General features: G+C 39.8%; 1 protein-coding gene across 1 annotated transcript in view; it reads left to right on the plus strand.

Annotated features, from left to right (window-relative positions):
- hmcn1 (hemicentin 1) overlaps positions 1-23,521 on the plus strand; it is a 170,964-nt gene that overhangs the window by 127,863 nt on the left and 19,580 nt on the right. Inside the window, exons 80-97 of the mRNA XM_038291733.1 lie at positions 1,518-1,652; positions 1,752-2,021; positions 4,909-5,099; positions 5,226-5,439; positions 5,525-5,659; positions 10,064-10,254; positions 13,246-13,327; positions 13,427-13,696; positions 13,810-13,980; positions 14,066-14,236; positions 14,320-14,490; positions 16,035-16,205; positions 16,305-16,475; positions 16,568-16,738; positions 20,471-20,617; positions 20,708-20,845; positions 20,941-21,062; positions 22,881-23,118. Coding sequence (XP_038147661.1) covers positions 1,518-1,652; positions 1,752-2,021; positions 4,909-5,099; positions 5,226-5,439; positions 5,525-5,659; positions 10,064-10,254; positions 13,246-13,327; positions 13,427-13,696; positions 13,810-13,980; positions 14,066-14,236; positions 14,320-14,490; positions 16,035-16,205; positions 16,305-16,475; positions 16,568-16,738; positions 20,471-20,617; positions 20,708-20,845; positions 20,941-21,062; positions 22,881-23,118 — 3,159 coding nt within the window. The remainder of the gene's footprint in view (positions 1-1,517; positions 1,653-1,751; positions 2,022-4,908; positions 5,100-5,225; positions 5,440-5,524; positions 5,660-10,063; positions 10,255-13,245; positions 13,328-13,426; positions 13,697-13,809; positions 13,981-14,065; positions 14,237-14,319; positions 14,491-16,034; positions 16,206-16,304; positions 16,476-16,567; positions 16,739-20,470; positions 20,618-20,707; positions 20,846-20,940; positions 21,063-22,880; positions 23,119-23,521) is intronic.

Raw genomic sequence — 23,521 nt, forward strand, 5'->3', positions numbered from 1 at the left:
TGCATTTCTGGTTTGTAATGAAATGTTTTCCATAAGGGATGAAAAACTTTACCGCTACAAATCATTTACAAATTGGTAAAAAATGTCTTCAAATAAGAGTATTTACCCTTAATTCAACCAGGTGAATAAGATGATCTGCCAAGAGAATGAGAAGGTTTCCCTTGAAATAAAAAAAAAATTCTCACTTCTCGTGCAATATTTTTACACATTGTACTTACTTACAGCTCAAACTGCACTATGAAACTGAAGCTTATGAAAGTTCTCAGCTCATGATCTTTGTACTTACACTGTACGGCCCCATGCTCCGATGCAATCTGACAGCTCACAGTTTATGTCCAAAACCTACACGTCTGCCTCTGTAGTGTAGAGTGATGCTGCTGGTGGGACTCATCCATCCAGAAGTAAAGTAAGGGAAGAAGAACAATTGTTTGCACATGCGCAGTGTGCATAGTTAAGGTAAATCGGCTTGTAGACATTTGTAGCCCTGCTTCAACAGCAGGATATCCTCACGATTACCTCAGAGGGGCTGACTAAATTTCAAACATGTTTGATTTTGAGCTGACTTGATTTGTGAGTTGGTCCGGAGTAGCCTCGTGAGACCATCCTGATCTCGCGAGCTTTCAAGATTTCACTCGCTAATCAGTCTGGAGACTCTCCGTTAAAGAAAATTTGGAGCCGTTCATCAAACGAACGTCCAATCAGAGTTGGCTTTGAGGCGGGTTGAGGTGTGACGCAAGGAGAAGCGCGACAGTTCAGTCTAAAGAACATGGTGGCTTCAGCCGAGGAAACTAGCGTTAGCGTGGCTATCGAGCAAGTTTTATCGGAATTACAGAGTATTTCTTCACTGAAAGAAGAGCAAAACGCTGCTCTGGAGGCTTTTCTCAGAGGAAAAGATGTTTTTGCTCTTCTTCCGACTGGTTTCGGCAAGAGTAGCCTGGCTGTTAGTACGTCATATGCTTCGTTGATCTGATTGGTTTATTTGGCCCGTCTATCACCAACATAGGCCAATCAGCTAACCAGTATTTTCGCCCCTTCCCAAAATTACTTCAACCGAAGGTTTCCAGATCTGGTGGAGTCAGGTTAGGTCCGGAGAGGCTAATCTCCCCTTTTTACACCCTGGATAAAGCTGAAACTCAGCCTGATCTAAAAACATTCTCGCAAGACTGAAAAATCAGCCCAAAAGGGCAACAAAATCATACGGTGTATGACCACCCTTAGTCCTCATTTAGTTTATTTAGTAATGATTTCTTGCAAACCATCACAGAACTATTGGATTTGTTAATATTATGTGTTATACACTTGAATTCTGCTTTCTAATTAGATGTTTTATTTTATCTTGTGATACTGGGGTACACTGAAAATAATAGGATAGATTTTCATTTGTAAAAAAAATGCATCCTCTTTCAATTGGACATAAAATCCCTTCAAAAGACATAGTTTGTGTTTTAATGTGTTCACAAATGTTTCAAAAGGTATAAATACTTGAACACGGCACTCAAACTCATGCTTTGCATTAGGTGGAAGTTACACTATTCTTCCTGATGGAAGTCTCCAGATCTCCAAGGCATCTCTGTCAGACTCTGGAACCTTTATTTGTGTGGCACAAAACTCTGCAGGCACTGCATTGGGCAAGACCAAACTGAGAGTACAAGGTGCGTGACAGACTGGCCTAATCAAGATATTCAGTCAAGTCTGTTTAAAAAAAAAAAGTGCATAAAAATGATATCTACTCTCTGCATGGTGTGCTGCAGTTGCTCCAGTGATTCATCCAGACACCAGGGAGTACCTTGCACCTTTGGACTCCTCTGTGACCCTTCAATGCCAGGCTGCAGGCTCCCCTCCACCCTCCATCACATGGCATAAAGACGGGCAGCTGCTGATCAGCTCCATACGCCAGCGGGTGCTGAGCTCAGGATCCCTGCAGATTGCCTTCGTTCAACAGAGCGATGCTGGACAATACACTTGCACTGCTGCCAATCCTGCAGGAACCGACAGCTTGGATATAAGAGTCACTGTACAGAGTAGGTGTTAACTACTCAACCTTACGGTTGTTAAATGAAAACTCATTTTTCATACTTCTCAAATATACTATCATTAAAGGCATACTATGCAACATTTTTCAGTTAATTAATGTGTTCCATAACGTTTTGGATGATTAAATTAGTAATTTCAGGTCGAACAAAGGTTTTCTCGGCCGCCCTGGTGGTCTGTGGGGGAAATACCGTACTTGCAATGCAGGAGCCCTCGACCCGCACCCACAGGCTCAGAAGTCTTGTGCATTGTGAGAGTCAGTCTTGCTTTACAGCGAGAACTTGGCTAACTACAATCTTTGTTATTTAGACACATGCATAACAAATAATGTATGAAAACATGCTAAATTTTCAAACTCGAAAATTGGAACAAAATAGTCACTTACCGCAGTAGACATGGTGATTCGTTGCGTTCGCCTGTCTGCTAAGCTCACAACAACCGCGCCCGGCTTGACAGGGAGAAACCAGGAGAACAGCTGAGCATATTTACGACGGTGCACTTTTACTTTCGCCCTCTGGGGGGAGCCTCGCTGGAAAATCAACACAGAATGCATAGTATACCTTTAAAGGATGTTATTTACCATTTTCTATCTGAAAAAAAAAAATAGAAAACTTAGAAGTGCTGAAAACGTTTAGATAACACTGAGAGCACGGTTTGATGAGGACCCTCTGACTCCATTAAAGAGTTAAAGAGTCATAACTGAATATATTTACGTATAAAATCCTTCTGAAATTTTCCTTAAATAAATGTTTTATCATTTTTAGTGGAACAAATTTAATAGAGCTTATTTAGACCCCTTTTCATATCCTTTTTATTTTCTCATAAATGTACGCATGAGAATTTGACTTTGACTCGATGTAGCGTCAGCGACATTAGCAGTTTTCTGTGATTCTTTTATCATTGTTTTTCGGTCATTTTCGTAATCGGTACAAAGGTACACAAGCATGGGCGTGCTGGTGGCACGGCCCATGTAAGGAGGCCTTAGTCCTCAACATGGCCGACCCAGGTTCGAATCCAACCTGTGGTCCTTTGCCGCATGTCTCTCCCCCTCTCATACCCCCTCCTGTCAGCCTACTTTTGAAAAAAAAAACAAGCCACTAGTGCTGTAAAAAAGTCACACAAGCAGCATTTCTTACTGACAGCCTGCAGGAAACTCCCTGATTGGTTGAATCGCCTGTTTTGGTCGAACAGAGACGTGTTAACAAGGTAATGTTAGCACCTTTTCAGTACCCTGTAATCCAGACTTATTTACTCTAAGTCAGTCTAATCAGGCTACAGAAATGTACAATCAGAGAGACCGGTGCACCAGAATTACCCATAATGCAGCCATGCTTTTCTGTAACCATAATAGTCAAGATTGCAGCCAGACTCCTTTTATATGGTAAAGATGAGGTAAATAGAAGCTCAGTGATTTAATTTTTAATGGCTGCTTGTCTGTGGTTTATCTTGACTTTTAGGGAGCGAGAGAAAGCAAGAATTTCAGCCGATAACAATAGTTTAGTCTTTTAAAATATCTATCATTGAGCATGCTGAACTTAAATATGTTTTCCACCAGTTCACAAACTTAATGTTCAACTTTAAACCCACATTGACTGGTCTCTTAAACACTTTAATTGCTAAAGGCTGCTTAACATGTCTGGTCTCTCAACATATTGCAATAAGTTAAATAATAACCACTTGTTGCAGCTTTCCATCCATCCATCTATTTTCTTTACACTCTTCATCCCAAGTGGGGTCATGCTGGTGCCTATCTCCAGTCCATCGCAGGGCAACACAGACACAAACAACCATTCACACACACACCTAAGGAGAATTTAGAGAAGCCAATTAACCTAACAGGCAGGTTTTTTGACTGTGGGAGGAAGCCAGAGTACCCAGAGAGAACCCACACATGCTCAGGGAGAACATGCAAACTCCATGTAGAAAGACCCCGGGCTGGAAATCAAACCCAAAACCTTCTTGCATCAAGGCAGAAGTGCTACCCACTGTGCCACTGAGCAGCCCTTGTGGCAGGGTTGACAGTAAAAATAAATTGAAGTTCTTAGATCTTCGTGTAATTAAACTAAAAAGATTTGTATAAGAATAAAGTTTCACCAGCCGGAAAATTGGCTGATCAGTACGGAGCCTCTCTGATGACATGGTCAAAAAAAATGTTTAATTGTGGCCACGAAGTAGTATTTCGTGCGCACGTTATACTTATTGCGTGGCCACGAAATACTACTTCATGCGCACGAAATACTACTTCGTGGCCACGCAATAAGTTTAACGTGCGCACGAAATACTTATTAATAATATTAATATTATTCCTGGACAACTGGGTAAGCAAATCGAGCGCGCCTTCTCTAAGGTCTAAGGCGCGCTCGATTTGCTTACCCAGTCGGTCTCCGCCAGTCACGTGACATTTGTTGCTAAGACGGCATTTTAGGTGGAAAAGGCGTAGTGTAAACAACCGCAGCATAGCTAAACGAAGGACTAAAGGCCCGTTTACATAGCTGCCTGTCCAAGATAAGTCATTACAGTTAACATAAGCCTGAAAACAGGGGAGGATTTATTGATATAATTAATAAGTATTTCGTGCCCACGTTAAACTTATTGCGTGGCCGCGAAATACTACTTCGTGCGCACGTTATACTACTTCGTGGCCACAATTAAACATTTTTTTTTACCATGTCATCAGAGGGGCTCCGTAGATCAGTTCATTTCTACTGTCGTATTTAATTATAATACAGAAGTAAACAAAGGAATTCCAAGATTGATGTTTATATTTTACTGTTATAAACATAAAGTTATGAGAGGTTCAGGTAAAATAAGTTAAAGTAAGACCAGACATATTTTAAGGTACTAAATTTTTTTGTTGTTGATTTTTTTTTCCTATAGTTCCTCCCTCCATCCGCCGTGGTGAACAGGAGGTTGTTGTTGTGGAAAAAAGCCATGCTCAGCTGTCATGTGTGGCAGAAGGTATTCCACAACCCAAACTGTCCTGGGAAAAAGATGGGAGTCCTCTCAACGAAAGCCGAGGGGAGTACACCATTCTGCCATCTGGGGAGCTGGTTATCGACAGTGCTCAGGTATACAAACAAACAAACCAGGTGGACTAGTCACGTTTGTCCATTCATGCATCAGCTTCACCCAAGTTCATGTATGTATGTTTTTGTCAGTTAAAAACATTGGTCTGTTTAAAACCAACCTTTCAGCCAGAAGACGCTGGCAGTTATACATGTGTTGCAACAAATTCAGTTGGGGAGGACAGCTGGACGATGACGCTGTCGGTTCATACGCACCCCTACTTCACCCAGCTGCTTGCAGATGTTGCTCTTAACAAAGGAGAGCGGCTGCTGTTGAACTGTGGTGTCGGTGGAATCCCACCACCCACAATTAAATGGACCATGAACAATAAAATTATCCCAGGTTTGATGATTAAGAAATTAACATGTTCCCTCTTTGTATTTGTATCATCCTTTACAATGTGTTTTCTCCATGTTTTCCTCTCTAGTTCACCATAGTCCTATGATTGGTCACAGTGAGCTTCTGATAGAAAGGGTCAGTAAAGAGGACTCTGGCACCTACACCTGTGTGGCTGAAAACAGTGTGGGAAGCATTAAGTCCCTGGGATACGTCTATGTTAAAGGTAAACCAAGCTTTATGGACATATATAAAATCGTAGGGAAGCGTTACATTTCCGAATTCTCCAGAGTTGTACCTGACTTTACACGACTGAATAAAGTGAATGTGATTGGTCGTTTATCAAGAGGGCGGGATTGTTGTGGCAGAAGGTTCGCAAGCAAGTTTGGTTGCGGCCGGTTTGTGGGAAACATTTTGCTAACCAGTTAGCAACTTAGTGCTAGTAGGTTCCCAATAGGGCTCGGGATCCACGTTGCATTGTGGGACGTCGCGGTCATATTGACGGCTACGCTAACGTAAACATAGCTCTGATACAACGTTGTTGTTGAAAGCAGAGACGTAGAAGTAGAGAGAAAAAAGATGTTAAAATCCCGAAAAAGGACACATTAAATAGAGAAGCCAGGGACCGGTATGTTGACAAAATCAGCATTATTAATAATTTGGATCCATATGAAGTTCCAAACAATGAGTGGAGCACCGATGAGTGAGCGTCTATACTTCAAAACAGTTCCAAAGCTACAAGTCCTTGGAGTCTCATATGCAGTTCATGAATGGATGGGTTCAGGAGCTGCAGATCATAAAGCCAGCAAACAGTGGGAACACAGTAATCTGTACAAAGGTAAGCTGTGCTCAGACGGGCTCTGGAACCTGCTAGTTTAGTAACTGCTAACCGCTAGTGCTAACAACCACTCACGCATGTAATGTACTTTTAACTAGCTGCTATGTGTTTCAAAGGTGTAGTTAGTAACGTTAACTGCCAACCCTCCGGGTTTCTCACGTATATGAGCCTTTTCCTGCTGCCGTTTTTATTATTTTCCCGTAAAAGATCCCAACTTTGAAGGAAAGAAACAAAGTAGGCTATAAAATAAAACCGTGCATCTTTAACTTACCAGAATGAAAATGCAGGGAACATACTCTCATTGACATTGGAATACTGTGGAAAGTTATGTTTGCTCGTCTTACAGCCGCGATCCAAGCTAGCCGACGACTCTTTATCTCTGACGCTTGGTCTCCGTGGTTGCGCCTCCAGGCAGGAAAGCGGTGGAAAGTTAACCCATTTTCTATGTTTTTCCCATGGCAATCATGTGTTGAGCTGTTACAGCCCACAATACAGCAACGGTTTACCATGGTTGAAACCAAGTTAAGGTGAAATTAATCAAATTAAAATACGGCTGAGAGGGAGTACAGTATGCGGTAGTCATGGGCAGTAGTCTGAGCCGCGGTAAAAGAGGCCGTCAAGATGGCGGCGACGCAAAGTGCTTACGTCATGACGACCAAGCCCTATGGGAAATTCCATTTTGACCAAGTAGCACTAAATTGGTAGCCTCGTGAGACCATCCTGATCTTTTTAAGATTTCACTCGCTAATCAGTCTGGAGACTCTCCGTTAAAGAAAATTTGGAGCCGTTCACCAAACAAACGTCCAATCAGCGTTGGCTTTGATGCGGGTTGAGGTGTGACGCAACGAGAAGCGCGACAGTTCAGTCTAAAGAACATGGCGGCTTCAGCCTATGAAACTAGCGTTAGCGTGGCTATCGAGCAAGTTTTATCGGAATTACAGAGTATTTCTTCACTGAAAAAAGAGCAAAACACTGCTCTGGAGGCTTTTCTCAGAGGAAAAGATGTTTTTGCTCTTCTCCCAACTGGTTTCGGCAAGAGTTTGATCTATCAATTGGCTCCTCTTCGTCGTCGCTCTGTTAGTACGTCATATGCTTCGTTGATCTGATCCGGTTTATTTGGCCCGTCTATCACCAAAATAGGCCAATCAGCTAACCAGTTTTTTCGCCCCTTCCCAAAATTACTTCTACGGAAGCAAATCCATCTGGCGGAGTCAGGTTACTAAATTGGTGGTGGCCAAGGAATATTAGAGTAATTTAACTGAACACTGCAGCACTCTCCATGTTTATTACCACCTGTAGGAAAGATTTGTATGAAGCCTCAACACCAGCTTATGCAGACTTGAATGTAAATGTAAAAAAAAAAAGAAGAAAAAAATTAGTTGTTAATTTGATCTGTAAATGTAAATCTGTTTTGTAAATGTATACTATTCCAAGATGTTAGACGTGTCTATGGACTTTTTATACTTAATCCAATCCTACTTAAGTTGAGTCTTAATATGAAGAAAGACTTCATTTCTTTCAGCAGCTCATCAATATGTGAAAAATAAGATGTTAATGAAAAAAGACTCCAGAAACACAAGAAAATACACTACTATCTTAATCCTGACAACAATACAGTAAGAAGGAATAAAGAAATAAAAAAATAAAATACAATTTCAAATTGATTTACTTTATTTTTATTTACTTAGTGCAAACACACAACACATGTCATCCCAAGGAACTTAACAAAGACATTTTAATCAAATCATACAGGTTTTGTAAGAACTTTAACTTATCATCCATTGTAATCCAACCTGGATGACTAAATTTTAACGACACACAGAGTCAAACGGTAGGAGTTGTACTGCTCCAAAGAGTCACCAAGCGTTTAGAAAACCTACTAATGCACATAGTTTCCTGGAAGGTCAACCACAGTGAAAAAGTTCTGCATTTTTGTCAACATTGCCTCTGCCTTAGGTTCTTCTCGAAACGTTGACTGGAAACAATTTACATACAGGTGCTGGTCATAAAATTAGAATATCATGAAAAAGTTGATTGATTTCAGTAATTCCATTTAAAAAGTGAAACTTGTATATTATATTCATACATTACATACAAACTCATATATTTCAGATGTTTATTTTGTTTAATTTTGATGATTACAAATGACAACAAATGAAAATCTCAAATTCATCATATCAGAAAATCAGAATATTGTGAAAAGGTTCAAAATTGATGGCCCCTGGTGCCACACTCTAATCAGCTAATTAACTCAAACCACCTGCAAAAGCCTTTAAATGGTCTTTCAGTCTAGTTCTATAGGCTACACAATCATGGGGAAGACTGCTGACTTGACAGTTGTCCAAAAGACGACCATCGACACCTTGCACAAGGAGGGCAAGACACAAAAGGTCATCGCTAAAGAGGCTGGCTGTTCACAGAGCTCAGTGTCCAAGCACATTAATAGAGAGGCGAAGGGAAGGAAAAGATGTGGTCGAAAAAAGTGTACAAGCAAGAGAGATAACCGCACCCTGGAGAGGATTGTGAAACAAAACCCATTCAAAAATGTGGGGGAGATTCACAAAGAGTGGACTGCAGCTGGAGTGAGTGCTTCAAGAACCACCACACACAGACGTATGAAAGACATGGGTTTCTGCTGTCGCATTCCTTGTGTCAAGCCACTCTTGAACCACAGACAGCGTCAGAAGCGTCTTGCCTGGGCTAAAGAGAAACAGGACTGGACTGCTGGTGAGTGGTCCAAAGTCATGTTCTCTGATGAAAGTAAATTTTGCATTTCCTTTGGAAATCAAGGTCCCAGAGTCTGGAGGAAAAGAAGAGAGGCACTTCATCCATGTTGCTTGAAGTCCAGTGTAAAGTTTCCACAGTCAGTGATGGTTTGGGGTGCCATGTCATCTGCTGGTGTTGGTCCATTGTGTTTTCTGAGGTCCAGGGTCAACGCAGCCACATACCAGGAAGTTTTAGAGCACTTCATGCTTCCTGCAGCTGACCAACTTTTTGGAGATGCAGATTTCATTTTCCAACAGGACTTGGCACCTGCACACAGTGCCAAAGCTACCAGTACCTGGTTGAAGGACCATGGTATCCCTGTTCTTAATTGGCCAGCAAACTCTCCTGACCTTAACCCCATAGAAAATCTATGGGGTATTGTGAAGAAGAAGATGCAATACACCAGACCCAACAATTCAGAAGAGCTAAAAGCCACTATTAGAGCAACCTGGGCTATCATAACACCTGAGCAGTGCCACAGACTGATCGACTCCATGCCACGCCGCATTGCTGCAGTAATACAGGCCAAAGGAGGCCCAACTAAATACTGAGTGCTGTACATGCTCATACTTTTCATGTTCATACTTTTCAGTTGGCCAACATTTCTATAAATCCTTTGTTTTTATTGGTCTTCAGTAATATTCTAATTTTCTGATATGATGAATTTGAGATTTTCATTTGTTGTCATTTGTAATCATCAAAATTAAACAAAATAAACATCTGAAATATATGAGTTTGTATGTAATGTATGAATATAATATACAAGTTTCACTTTTTAAATGGAATTACTGAAATCAATCTACTTTTTCATGATATTCTAATTTTATGACCAGCACCTGTAGTCTTTTCTCAGTAAGTTCCTCATAGAGAAAACTGATTGTTAAGACTGGCATAGCATCTTATATCCAAGTCAATAAATAGCTTTTGCATAAACAATTATGATGTTTTTAACACTTATACTTCTGAGCTTTTTATTATTTTCTTCTCTTTCACAATAACCACTCGTCTTTATAATGGGTGTTGCAGAGCCTCCAATCATCGATGGAGACCTTTACTCCAACCGAATTGAACCTCTCGGCGGTAATGCCATCCTGAACTGTGAGGTCCGAGGAGACCCTCTGCCAACCATCCAGTGGAGCAAAAATGGCATAAACATCCAGATCAACAACCGAATCCGTCAGCTGGATAATGGCTCTCTGGCCATCTATGGCACAGTCGTAAGAAATGACACAGAAGTAAAAAATTTTTACCCCTTGCGCTGGTTTTAAACCAAAAATTTAATGTTTTAATGGAAATATACAAAACTGTCAAGCTTAAATGAAAAGGATACATGTTGTTATTTTATTATTATTTTTCCAAAATAAAAATCTGAAGTTTAGTAAACGTTTGAATTGACCCCCATTACTCTGAAACCCCCAATTAAAATCCATTCATCCATCCAAAACCAGATCTCTTCAGGGTCCAGATATGGGTTATTACATACTTGAACAAAGGCAACTGTTCTGTGGTTTCAGAGGTTTTCTAGGGAACATAAACAATCACAAAAACTAAGGAACACACCAGACGGCTTAGATAACGGCTGGCAGAAGTTAAAACCAGAGTTAGGTTATGAAACAATATTTCAAGTTTTTAAGCCGAGATCAACAAAAAGGAGAGGATAGATGTTAGGAGAGGATAGATATTAGTCATTAGTACATAGGAAAAAGCAGAGATGGGAAGTGACGAAGTACAAATACTTCGTTACGGTACTCAAGTAGATTTTTCTGATATTTTTACTTTACTTTACTACTTATTTTTATGGCGACTTTTTACTTCTACTCCTTACATTTTTACACAAATATCTGTACTTTCTACTCCTTACATTTTTAAAAATTGTATCGTTACTTTAGTTTTGAATCATTTCAATGGAGTTAGCGTTATTATTTTTCACGTCATCAATACCAAATTCGATCTAATTGGATGGGAATCTACGTTGCATTTGACGCACCACTACAAGATGAATCGACAGATTCGGCGGTATTCATTGGCGGCAAATCATTGCAGCTTGGTGGCGGTGGCGTTAGCATAGTAGCATGGACGACGAGATGATTCAAAAGGAACACAACGGAGATCTAGTCCTATTGGCAGACATCCATTTAAAATGTAGGCAACAGCATGAAAAAAGTGGTTTCTACTTTTACTTTTATACTTTAAGTAAATTTACAAGCCTGTACTTTGTTACTTTTACTTGAGTAAAGAAGTTTAATCAGTATTTTTTAACACAAGTATCTTTACGTTTACTCAAGTACAGAAAGTGAGTACTTTTGACATCTCTGGGAAAAAGCTTAATGTATAGTTTTCTACAAGCCATTTATACGGAAGAGGATTAGGGCCACTGAAAAAAAAAATATATTTTTTACTGATTTTTAAATTTTATTTCAGTTTAACATGGGAAAAAAGTCAGAATTTTTACTTTAATCTCAGAATTCTGAGAAAAAGGTCAGAATTCTGACTAATCCTCTTCCGTACATTTAAGAGACATGGCAAACATGCGAAAGAACTTTTATGGTCAGAGGAGATCAAAATTACATGCTTGTCTTTAGCACAGAAATCCTGGGAGAAAACAAGAGCAAAATACTGGAGGTGGAGACTGAGGTTTGCTTCACACCTGAACAATAATCTAGTAAAACGGAATCTGAAATGTTTTGCAAAGAATTATTATTTTATTTTTTCTTCGTCTTTATTCCTTTTTACAACTTTTATTGTTTACTGTGTTTGCTTAAACATTATTATTATTATGTGTGAGTGGCTGTGTGTGGTTAGATGAGCGTATGCATATAGATACGTTTGTATGAGTAAAGCAAGTTCCTCCCTTAAAGGTGGGCAGCTGTTAGATTGGTGAGAAAAGTCTGCAACAAACCCCTGTTAGGTTACCAGGTTCTTGTCATGTGGAAAAATCATATTAAGATAACTAATTTCACAACTTATATTTACTTCTAATGTGACTGTTAACCTGTACAAAGCTATTAAAAAAGAAACAGAAATCTGCCAGGGAGGTGAAGTAAAAATAGAAAACTGAGATAACGTGGTTGCAGAAAGTGTGCACACCCTTATATCACTGGGGATGTAGCTGTGTTCAGATTTAACCAGTTACATTCAAACTGATTTGGAAAGAGTCAGCACACACCCGCCACAGATGGTGCAGCTATTTCTGACATTTTTGTAGCCACATCTTCCAGAGCAAGCCATGGTCCTCAGAGAGCTTACAAAGCATAAATTCAATTTCAATTCAATTCAGTTTATTTCTATAGCGCCAAATTCACAACACATGTCATCTCAAGGCACTTTACAGTTCAACCAGATCATCCAGTCAAATTGATACAAAGTTTTCTATCTAAGGAAAACCAGTTGATTGCATCGACTCATTGACTCAAATAAAATCCCTCACACTAAGCATGCTTGTAGCGACAGTGGAGAGGACAAACTCCCTTTTAACAGAAAGAAACCTCTAGCAGAACCAGGCTCAGTGTGAGCGGCCATCTGCTGAGGCCGACTGGGGTTCAAGGAGACAGAAGCAGAGATACAAAAAGCAGCTGTAAAAGGCGGCCCCGTCCAGGAAACACACAGCCAGGCAGACGAGCTCCGAGCCAGCTCCCATGTCAGAGGACGAACTGGAAAACAGGCCGATCTCCAGCATCTATAAACAAAGGTGTTGATGGCAGCAGCACAGCTGATGTTTCTCTCCAGGATGGAGTCACAGCCAAACAGGAACAGACGAGGCAAAGCTACTCTGAGGAAAAGCAGAGAGAGCAGAACGTTAGAGATTGAAGCATGGACGTGAATTTTTGGGGGGACATGTCCCCTGCACTTTTTCAAACATCCGTTTTGGTCCCCTGCTAATTTTAAAGGCATGGTTCATGGTTCAGTATTTGCAGTAAAGTATGACCTCATAGTCTTAACCTTTGGTTCATAATAACAATGGCTAACTAATTTCTGATTGTATATTTAAAAAGCATAAAGCTGTGCATAACTTTTCTTCCTCTTTATTAATATCCAATTATTTGCGTTCGGGTTACATAAAAGATCTAATAAAATACAATAAGTTAAGGTTAGACGCTACTTCTAAAAAAGTAAAAATGTTATATAGGGCATGTTTGCATTACAGTGATTTAAAGAATTGTATGAATATACATTTGTGATTTATTTACTCTTTAAAATATGTTTAACAGAGTGAAGATGCAGGCAGCTACATGTGTGTAGCAACAAATGATGCTGGGGTGGTGGAAAGAAGTATCACTCTCACACTGCAGAGTAAGTCTTTGCTTTTGTCAAGATATGATTACAAGGTTTAATTGTCAAATAAAATGGAAGCGGGAGATTTAATCTAACAGATGTTTCCTCCTCCATCAGGTGCACCTATTATAACTTTAGAGCCAGTTGGAACTGTGGTGGATGCAGGTACGACTGTTGTTCTTAACTGTAAGGCAGAGGGTGAGCCTACGCCTGTGATAGAGTGGTCCAAAAATGCACGCCCCCTGCTGGCAAATGACCGCTTCTCCACCTTGTCTAATGGCTCCCTCCGGATCACCAGTGCCCAAAAGGAGGACACTGCTGAATATGAATGTGTGGCCAGGAACTTGCTCGGCTCGGTGCTGGTCAGTGTCTCTCTTACTGTACGAGGTAAGTTACCAAGGTAACCAACAAAAACCTTCCAAAATACAATTTCAAAGCTGGGATGTTTTACACTGTAGATTGGTAAATCAAACCCAAATGTATGCAAATGTATTTTTCAGTCCATGGGGGATATTCAGAGTGGACAGAGTGGGGCCTCTGCAGCGTATCCTGTGGTGCAGGGATTCAGAAAAGAGTCAGGCAGTGTAATAATCCGTTACCTGCTAACGGAGGCCGACGCTGTGCAGGATCAAGCACAGAAACACGCAGCTGTCGAGGAAAACCATGTCCAGGTACTTCATTAATAATGTTTTCTTGACCTGTTTAAAAAAAAAAAAACTGAAACCAAACCCAGTTTCTATTTTGCCGCTGAACAAGTGGACGGTAACTGGTCACAGTGGTCTCCCTGGGAGGAGTGTTCCCAAACCTGTGGCCAGGGCAACAAAACAAGGATCCGGAGCTGCAGTAATCCACCCCCTCAAAACGGGGGCAGGCCATGTCTCGGGAAAGCCGTGGAAGCCATTATGTGCAGTGTCAGACCATGTCCAGGTTAGGTTTTCATATTATACTTACTACGGCAGATGAGTAAAACACGTCTCACTTAATATAATTTTTTTTTTTTGCTCTTGTAGTGTCAGGAAACTGGGGTTCTTGGTTATCGTGGAGTCCATGTAGTGAGACCTGCGGGAAGGGGATACAGTCCAGGATCAGACTGTGCAACAACCCCCCTCCAGCATTTGATGGCACGCAGTGTGAGGGGACAGACACCCAGTCACGGGTGTGCAAAGAGAGACCTTGTCCTGGTAAAATTTTGTTGGAATAAAGATACTTGCTATTTAAGTCATAAAAACATAAATCATAAAGACATAGAATTAGAAAAAAAGACTAATGTGAAGTTTAAACAGACTTCCTAAAGGCATCAATGTCACAATAATTTCCTGCTTTTTAAAGATACATTTGAACCATTTCTATGGAGGGAATTTTGTTCCATTATTGTTGAAAGCAAATATTTTGAGAATGGAAATTTTAAAAACACATTTTGGAAATTGATATAAAATTGATATTGATATAAAATCGTATAACTTTTTTTTTAACCTTTTTTTTTCACATTTCTTTTTAATTATTTTAGATGGTAGAGTCTTTTGCTGATTTCTGTTTTTCAGATTGAGTTTTACGTATTACATTCTTTTTAAATTATGTTTCACAGATTACATCCTCTTCTCTTCCAGTCTAAAAAAAATGCTCACTCTTGATGCGAGCGTTAACACGTAACGATGTTTCCTACTAACTCCTACTAACTATTGCAGAGCAATAACTGTGGCTTTCGTGGAGGCGTGGTTCAAAGCTGATTGGCTGTGTCGCAGGCGGATATTGGAAAGCAATCAGTGTCTTCAGTTGAACTTTCGCCTAAGCTCCATTTAAAAATACAACTATGAAATTTAGAAAAATTTAAAAATGTAGAAACTATATTAAAAAAACAATAAAATATGGAAAATATATGAAATAAATCGATTTTGAACCAACATTTGAAAAAAATAATAAAAAAACATCTGCTGGATTAATTGGAAAACAGAAATTCAATAAACAAAATAAAAAAAGTGGAAAAATAATTTAGGACACAGGACAAAGATTTGCATAAAAAATCTCTTGACAGACGTAACGGTTCATCATCCGACCAATAAGGCAGCTTCACAGATGTCTTTTTAGGATGGAGCGGGGCAAAGGGCAGAGCCTCATATTTACATCTCATCCCAGTAGAGTTGCTTAGATAAAGGCCTCTCAAGGCCAATGGGGAGCCGAATATCCGATAGAAGCTAATTGTTTGGGTCAGGCTGGCTGTTAATTTTTTCTGCAAGCCTTCAGAGTTTTTGCAAACAGCAAAACTCTTAACACCTGTTTGCAATTCATTTGTTTCAGTTTACAACCATGTTTTTTTTATTTCAATTTACAAAATGTGTCCACAATGTGTCCTTTTTTTTATTTTTCCTACTTGCTTTGATTCTGTTTTATCTTCCTGTATTTTATGCACTTTGCATTGTCTTTGTACTGAATTGTGCTATACAAATAAATTTGCCTTGCCTTGCTTGAAGCAATACATTAATGTGGTTCATCTCTTTGAGGCCTGTATGTTTCATTCCTTTCCCCTGTAAATAATAGATAACTAACCACAATAATCAAACTCATTAGTATAATTCTTGTATTTATCAAATTTATGTTGATAAATGGAAGAAAATGTATGACAGGAACTCTACATATTAGGATAGAAAATGCCTTTATTTGTCCCACAATGGGGAAATTGTGGATTAATAATCTTTGTCTCTTACAATATTCTTTGTGTGTTCTACAGTGCATGGAAAGTGGTCCTCATGGATGAGCTGGGGGCCCTGCAGTGTATCGTGTGGTGGTGGTAGCAGACAGCGGACACGCCTCTGTGCAAGCCCTGCTCCTCAGCATGGCGGCAGAAAATGCGAGGGCAATGATGTGCACACTGATTTCTGTAATGGTGACCCATGTCCCAGTGAGTTTGGAGTGATATGAATACGGCACTCCCTATGAGGCTGATCTCTTCCTCTGCTTAGTTTGTGTATCTCTGACACACTTTTCACCACTCTATCAGTCAGTGGTAACTGGGGACAGTGGAGTAACTGGGGCAGCTGCAGCAAGACATGTAATGGAGGTCAGAGGAGGCGCTACAGGACCTGTGATAACCCTAGACCTGCTTACGGTGGGAGGGCTTGTCCAGGAGCTGATTCAGAGATGCAGAAATGTAGCACTGCTGACTGCCCGGGTGAGTCAGCATGTTAATGATATGTTAGTCCTGGGATCATAGAAAAACAAGTTCTTTAATGTAATGAATCCCTTGCTTTTTCATCATTGCAGAGGATGGTAACTGGGGGTCATGGCAGCCATGGGGCAGCTGCTCCGCTTCCTGTGGAGGAGGAGAAAGGACACGTGTCCGACTTTGCAATAGCCCATCTCCTAGTAACGGTGGTCGGCCTTGTCCAGGGGACCCCACTCAGGTATCCAGGTGCAACAATCAGGCATGCCCAGGTAACGACTTGATCTAAAACATGTTAATATATGGTATATCCTAATAAAATTAGGATATTTAGTTCAATGATATTCAATGATATGTGATCATATTTCAAACTAAAATACTGATGCCAATTTCACAAGTGATTTGAAAAAAACGTTTTCCACAAAATAGGAAAAAAATGAAACAAAGTCCTTTGATCATATGAAATTAATGTAGTGGCACAACAAATTCTGTAAATACTGAATATATTTCATACTTGGAAGAAAAACCTTTTATACCTTTGATGACTGTGAGGCATCTGCCATAAAGAGAGACTAGTTTCCTATATTACCGTATATAGGTTTTACTAATTCGCTAAATCTTGAAGGTTCTAGAGGTCCTTTCCATGCATTCGGATTTTCAGTTGTCATTAAAAAGCATATTCCATCCATCAGAATCATACAATGAATGATTCATTAAAAATCTTCCTCACTGAATTGTCTAGATGCCATCTTTGAATGAGACTTAGCAAGCATTTTATGTAAAGAACTGTACTTGTTAATTCCAGGTATTTCAGAAGCTTTTTCCTTTGTGATCACCTCTTTCCAGGAGATTCAGTTTACTTTTGTTTGCCTATTTTTAAAACCCCTTGACCCCTGAATTTATATACATGTATATCTATATATAAAAAAGAATTATCTTTGTAGAAGTAGCTGTAGTAGTTGCCAATTAAACATTTTTGTTAGATGTATTTTAAAAATAAATACAAATGCATGTATATTCCACATTTGTGAACACATAACTATCATTGATGACATACACCATTAGGAAGCAGTTGTAAGGAAAACAAGAGCTTACCAAAGGTGCCTAGGTCCACACCAAATATGTAATAACTGCCACTGGGGAATACACAGGCCATCTTGGCTGTGTGCGTACTACAGTGGTTCTCAAACTTTTTCTGTCATTCCCCACTTTGGACAAGGGGGAATTTTCAAGCCCCGCCTGTCCCCATCGCCCCAACACAATACTAATGAAATATGCAACAATCTTAAAATGTTCCAATTTTATTGAAGTAACAAGTAGTATCTAAATACAAACTATCTACATCAAATAAAGAAAATAAAAATGCAGCTGTGTCAAAATTTGTATCAAGCTTAAAGATAGAAAAAATTTAAGTGCCACTCTGCAATCTGTTAATAAAAGAAAAGAAGTGAAATCCATCTGGCAAGACAGGTCTATTTATCCCTGCATTAGTGGCTGCAATGAGCCTGTTTTGCATTGCACAGTTTCTCAAAACGGGGTTGCAGGCTTGATACTGCCACTCTCAAGTCATGCTCAATGTTCAGCTGAGATGGGAGTGGGAGAAATAACGTTGTTAGAGAAAGACAAAAAGTGAGTAAAAACACCCAAATAATATAGAGCTACTTTTTTCTGTCCATTAATGTTTATTATTATTATTATTTTTGTTTTATTAATGTTTAATTTATTACAATACTAACCCTCCTCCTTTACCCGGTTTGTGACCGGCAAAATGAACCATAAAGAGACACTATGGCGGAGTTACAATTTTTTAAAAACTATTTTAAACGTTTTCTTTTTTTCCCTTGTGGTCCACCAAGGAGCCTACAAATCACGGTACAACATGAACATGCTGCTGTGTGAATCAAACGCCGTTATTTATTTAAGATAAAATATTTCAAATTCAGTTATTTATGATCAACCTGCGCCGTCAATCCCGGCGCATGTGCGCTTTATTTGCAGTCTGGACGCTGAGGGTAAACATGCTGTGTCTCTGACTGCAGCGCTGAGAGGGACTCCTGCGATAGCGGGGGAGAACGGGGTGGGGATGGGGGAGGCGCCCCACGGCAGCACCTGCCGCTGGAGGACAAGAAAAGGAACGATACGTGCTTTCATGTAAAAGTCTCCAAAAGTCGCTAGATTTGTCGCTAGTCGCTTTTTTGAAAAAGAGTCGCTGGAGGGGTCTGAAATATAGCAACAAAGTCGCTGAGTTGGCAACACACAACATTATTACAAATAATATGCCGACGTTACGTCAATCATTATTTTGGCACTTCAGTTCCAGGTGAAATGTTTCTCATATCTAATGTTCTTTTAATTAGACTGCATGTAGGCTAGTAATGATTACTTTGTGGGTTTGATTGGTCTAAAAAGCGGCAACATACAGCTATAAGGACAGTTTGCTCTCACACGTTCTACATTTCACACAACACACACACACACACACCGGAACTTGGCGCGCCCCACCTGTCACGTCTCAATTCCCCACCAGTGGGTCGTGGGGGCGTACTACAAAGGGTTTGTTGCATATTTGCAACAACGGGCGTCAAAGGATTAAAAGTCTAAACCAACTGGCTGCAGCACCAGCAGTGTTCACAAGAACATTTGGAGGGTCAGAAATGCATTCACTCATCAGTAACAGGGCTAAAAGTTTTAGAAAAGCTTTGCTTTAAATAGTTAATTAAAAGCCTCTTTTGTGTTGCCTAAATAATATGGAACTCATTCTGGGCCTTCCATTAGAAATAAATCAGCCAATATTTTCTTTCCAAATACTCCAGTAGTTTCCAGAATTTGAGTCTTGAGTCACATAAGTTGAGTTATTAATTGAATTTTACTCATCCAGTATTTACAACCACAGACCATCTCTTTGACTTTCCACTCTGTACATAGGTGTGCGTGAGCTGTAGCACAGCCAATCAACTTTACGAGAATAAGAAAAGAAACATAAGAAAGAGTACATGTTTATGGGGCACAAACACTTCAATGTATTCATCAAAAATGGAAATATAATATGCAAAACATGAAGGCTTTCTTTTGGCAAGACTTGACTTTGGACTTCAGGATTAAGACAATAACTTGGTTTCCCAGGTTTCCTTTGTCTATATGATAATATTCAACAGTTGTTCCCTGCCTAATCTAATGTTATTATAAACAATTAAAGCCTGTTTATATTTAGATGTCTTTCTATTTGTGGGTTAGCCTACTTGGGTTTTTCCCAGGATCAAGTGTAATATAATTTTGTAAGCACAATACAAATATATCCATAGTGGACATTTTTGTGCTTTTTAGCTCAATTTTTACCAACTTTATCTGTTATTGAATTATCCTATTTTGCATTCGAATTCAATTCAGTTTATTTCTATAGCTCCAATTCACAACACGTCATCTCAAGGCAGTTCATAGGTCACAAGATCATAAAGTCAAATTGATTCAATGTTTTCTATCTAAGGAAAACCAGTTGATTGCATCGACTCATTGACTTGAATGCAATCCCTCACACTAAGCATGCTTGTAGTGACAGTGGGGAGGAAAAACTCCCTTTTAACAGGAAGAAACCTCCAGCAGGAAGAAACATTGATTAATTTGCCTTTAAAGTCATCATTACAATTAGGTCAATATACACGATATTTTCCACTGCTGCACTTTACAGAATGGAAACTTTCTGAAAGCTGTGCCAAACGAAATTTCATTTTGTATACACTCTGGTATACAAAATAAAAATAAATGTCTATGTCTAATATCATTGGTTGCAATCCTTCATATCTCTTGTACAGTTTTAGTGTTGTTTGGTTTTCTATTCTCCTATTATATAGTATTTCTAATTTAAAGAATGTGCTTATGTAACCAGCTGGCAAAGACACAGTTCTGTACATGTTTTGTAGCCTTTATTTGGGATTTATTTGAAAAAGCTTCCTATATTCTTTGTGTAGCCCTATCCTATTCACTGTCACAAGCATCTTTCCTATCAGGTGGACCAAAGAAAAGTCGAGGAAGCATCACAGGAAATATAAATGACATTGAGTTTGGAATCTCCCTCCTAAATGCCACCATCACTGAGAACAACTCTGGCAGCAAAACCATCAAAGCTACTGTTTCAAATGTACCAAGAACATTGGGTCAGTTTTGAATACACACTTTTCAGCTATAGGAAATAAACCCTCCTAAGCTTTGGTTGTAAAACTGAAATTGTAACATTTAAATTCAAGGTCCTGCAATGAGGAAACTCATCTCCATACTTAACCCCATCTACTGGACCACGGCACAGGAAATAGGAGAGGCTGTTAATGGTTACACCCTGACAGGTGGGATTTTCAGGCGAGAGACCCAGGTGGAGTTTGCTACAGGTAGGCTCTGATGATGGTCAAGCTTCCACATTATTACTCTCTAAATAAATGTAGCTGGGTCGCCCTTAAAGTTTAGTTTAACTTTATTCTGCAAGGTGAAATTCTGAGGATGACCCACATTGCTAGAGGCTTGGACTCCGATGGTGCTTTGCTTCTGGACATTGTGGTTAATGGCCATATCCTGCAGCTGCCTTCACATGTGGACATCAACATCAAGGTAAGTGTGAATAAAGGCTTGAGGAAGAATTATTTAGAGAAAAACGTATGGTGGCAGTAATGAGTTTAAAGCAGAGGTCTTCAACAGGGGGTCCGGGACCCCTAGGGGGTCCACGGAGTGACTGCGTGGGGGTTGCGAAAGCTTTCGTTGATTAGTTTTTTTTTTTATATTACCCCCTGGAATTTTTTCCACTAATTGAAATGTCTTTAAATCCACATTAACATGAATTGAACAGACTGTAATAAACAGATAAATGGAGGCAGAAGATGTCTTTCAGTCACATTCAGCGACACACAGGATCTCTTTCAAGCTGGGCACCGTTTCATTCACAACACCTGTCCCATCAACCAGGAATCAGAAATATTTTAATAATCCCAGGGAGGGATTACTTTAGTTACATTACTCCATCTGTAATAGAGTAACTATAGGACCAGTTTGATATAACGCAATTTCATACAGTATATATAATTAGGGGGTCCCCGCTCCATCTCGCCATCAGTTTGGGGGTCCTTGGCCTGGAAAACGTTGAAGAGCCCTGGTTTAAAGGAGAGTGGAGGGAGTAGAGGCGTAGTTTGGTCACATCTTCCTTTGGTCCTCAAACCGTGCTCAACATCCAACCTAGTGGTGAGAAGTGGCGTTCAGCTCCTTTAAGAAAATTCCAAGACTGGTTTAAAGTCCTAGGGAAATCATATTTAAAAGTCAAATCATCCTGATTTAAATATAAATGTATTCTTTATCAGAATCATAATTTAAAAAGTTTATATTTTTAGAAAAAATCCTGTCTTAAAATCTGTGTTTTTTTTTCAGTTATTTTATGCAAGCCAATCATATGTCAACTGTCATCTGTCAATCAAATTTTTTATGTCATAGCATATTGATTAATACGTCGCAGCTAATATACGCAACGGTTGAAATAAGAAATAAGAATAATTTACTTTACCATTGAGTTCCATGCCAGTGTTCACAGGGATGGACGTCTGTGTCTTCGGCAGGCGTAGAGCTCACAGAACTGGAAGCGTTACGAGGCAAGGGCTCACACATGTAAGCCTCTGCCACCCTGGCGTCCTCTTCCACAACATCTTCGTCCCCGATTTTGTCCTCTAAGGATGAGGAGACTCATCCACGACCTCCGACACTAAACTCTCCTCCTCTTGCATGTTTCTGCTGTCCATAGCGTTCCTTGACAGTGTCGTTTCTAAGTCACCAATTTAGTGCTACTTGGTCCCAATGGAATTTCCCATTGAGAACCTACTAGCATTAAGATGCTAACTGGTTAGCAAGGTGCTTCCGAAACACCGGCCACAACCAAACATGCTTGCGAACCTTCCGCCACAACAATCCCGCCCTGTTGATAAACGACCAATCAGATTCACTTTATTCACTCGTGTAAAGTCGTGCACCACTTAGGAGAATACGGAAATGCAACGGTTGGAACAGCCGCTTCCCTTCGACTTACAGTACAGTTAAAAACATTGCTGCGTTTTTCACCAAATGCGGTTTATAAAAGGACTAAAGAAGTAGATGGTGAATGTTACTGCTCAAACTGCGCTGATCTTATTACCAACTTTATGAAACACATTGTTATTTTTCTATAGAAGGTCTAGGTTTATTGTGTTGCACCAGTATGCCTCTTGCCTCTCGTTTTCTGCTGAAGCTTTTAAAGTCTTCTTTAGTATTTTTTTTTATTTTCTCTGCATTTCCTATCATTATGATGTTTTAAAGAAAATTAGAAAACCATGTCTTACATACAATGAAAGCTGCAGCAACATTGGAGTGCTTTTTGGGTGAACTGGTGAATAAGTTTTCATGTTTGTCCAGGACTACACAGAGGACTATATTCAGACCGGGCCGGGTCAGCTTTACGCTCTCTCCACCCGCATGTTCACAGTTGATAAGGAAAATGTGCCCTACTCCTGGAACCATACCATCTCATATGATCTAACAAAAGGAAAGATGCCCTTCCTAGTTGAAATGCTCCATGCCACCGCCATCAGTGCTCTCTACCACCCCCAAGAGGAAGTGTTGGAATACAGCATCCAGGCCAGAATCACTAAAGGTGGGTAAAAAAAAAAAGAAAGAGTTTGAGAATTACTGTTAGTGAAAATTAGACTTTACAATGCTGTTTATTTTCAATTCAAGTCAGTTTATATATATATATAGCGCAAATTCACAACACATGTCATCTCAAGGCAATTCACAGTTAACCAGATCATACAGTCAAATTGATTCAAAGTTTTCTATTTAAGGAAAACTGGTTGATTGCATCGACTCATTGACTTGAAGGCAATCCCTCACGCTAAGTGGAAAAACTTCCTTTTAACATGAAAAAACCTCCAGCAGAACCAGGCTCAGTGTGAGCGGCCATCTGTCGAGGCCGACTGGGGTTCAAGGAGACAGAAGCAGAGACACAGAAAGCAGCTGTAAAAGGCGGCCCCGTCCAGGAAACACACAGCCAGGCA

Source organism: Cyprinodon tularosa, unplaced genomic scaffold (assembly GCF_016077235.1).
Source record: "Cyprinodon tularosa strain WSP-4 unplaced genomic scaffold, ASM1607723v1 ctg30, whole genome shotgun sequence".
NCBI lineage: Eukaryota > Metazoa > Chordata > Actinopteri > Cyprinodontiformes > Cyprinodontidae > Cyprinodon > Cyprinodon tularosa.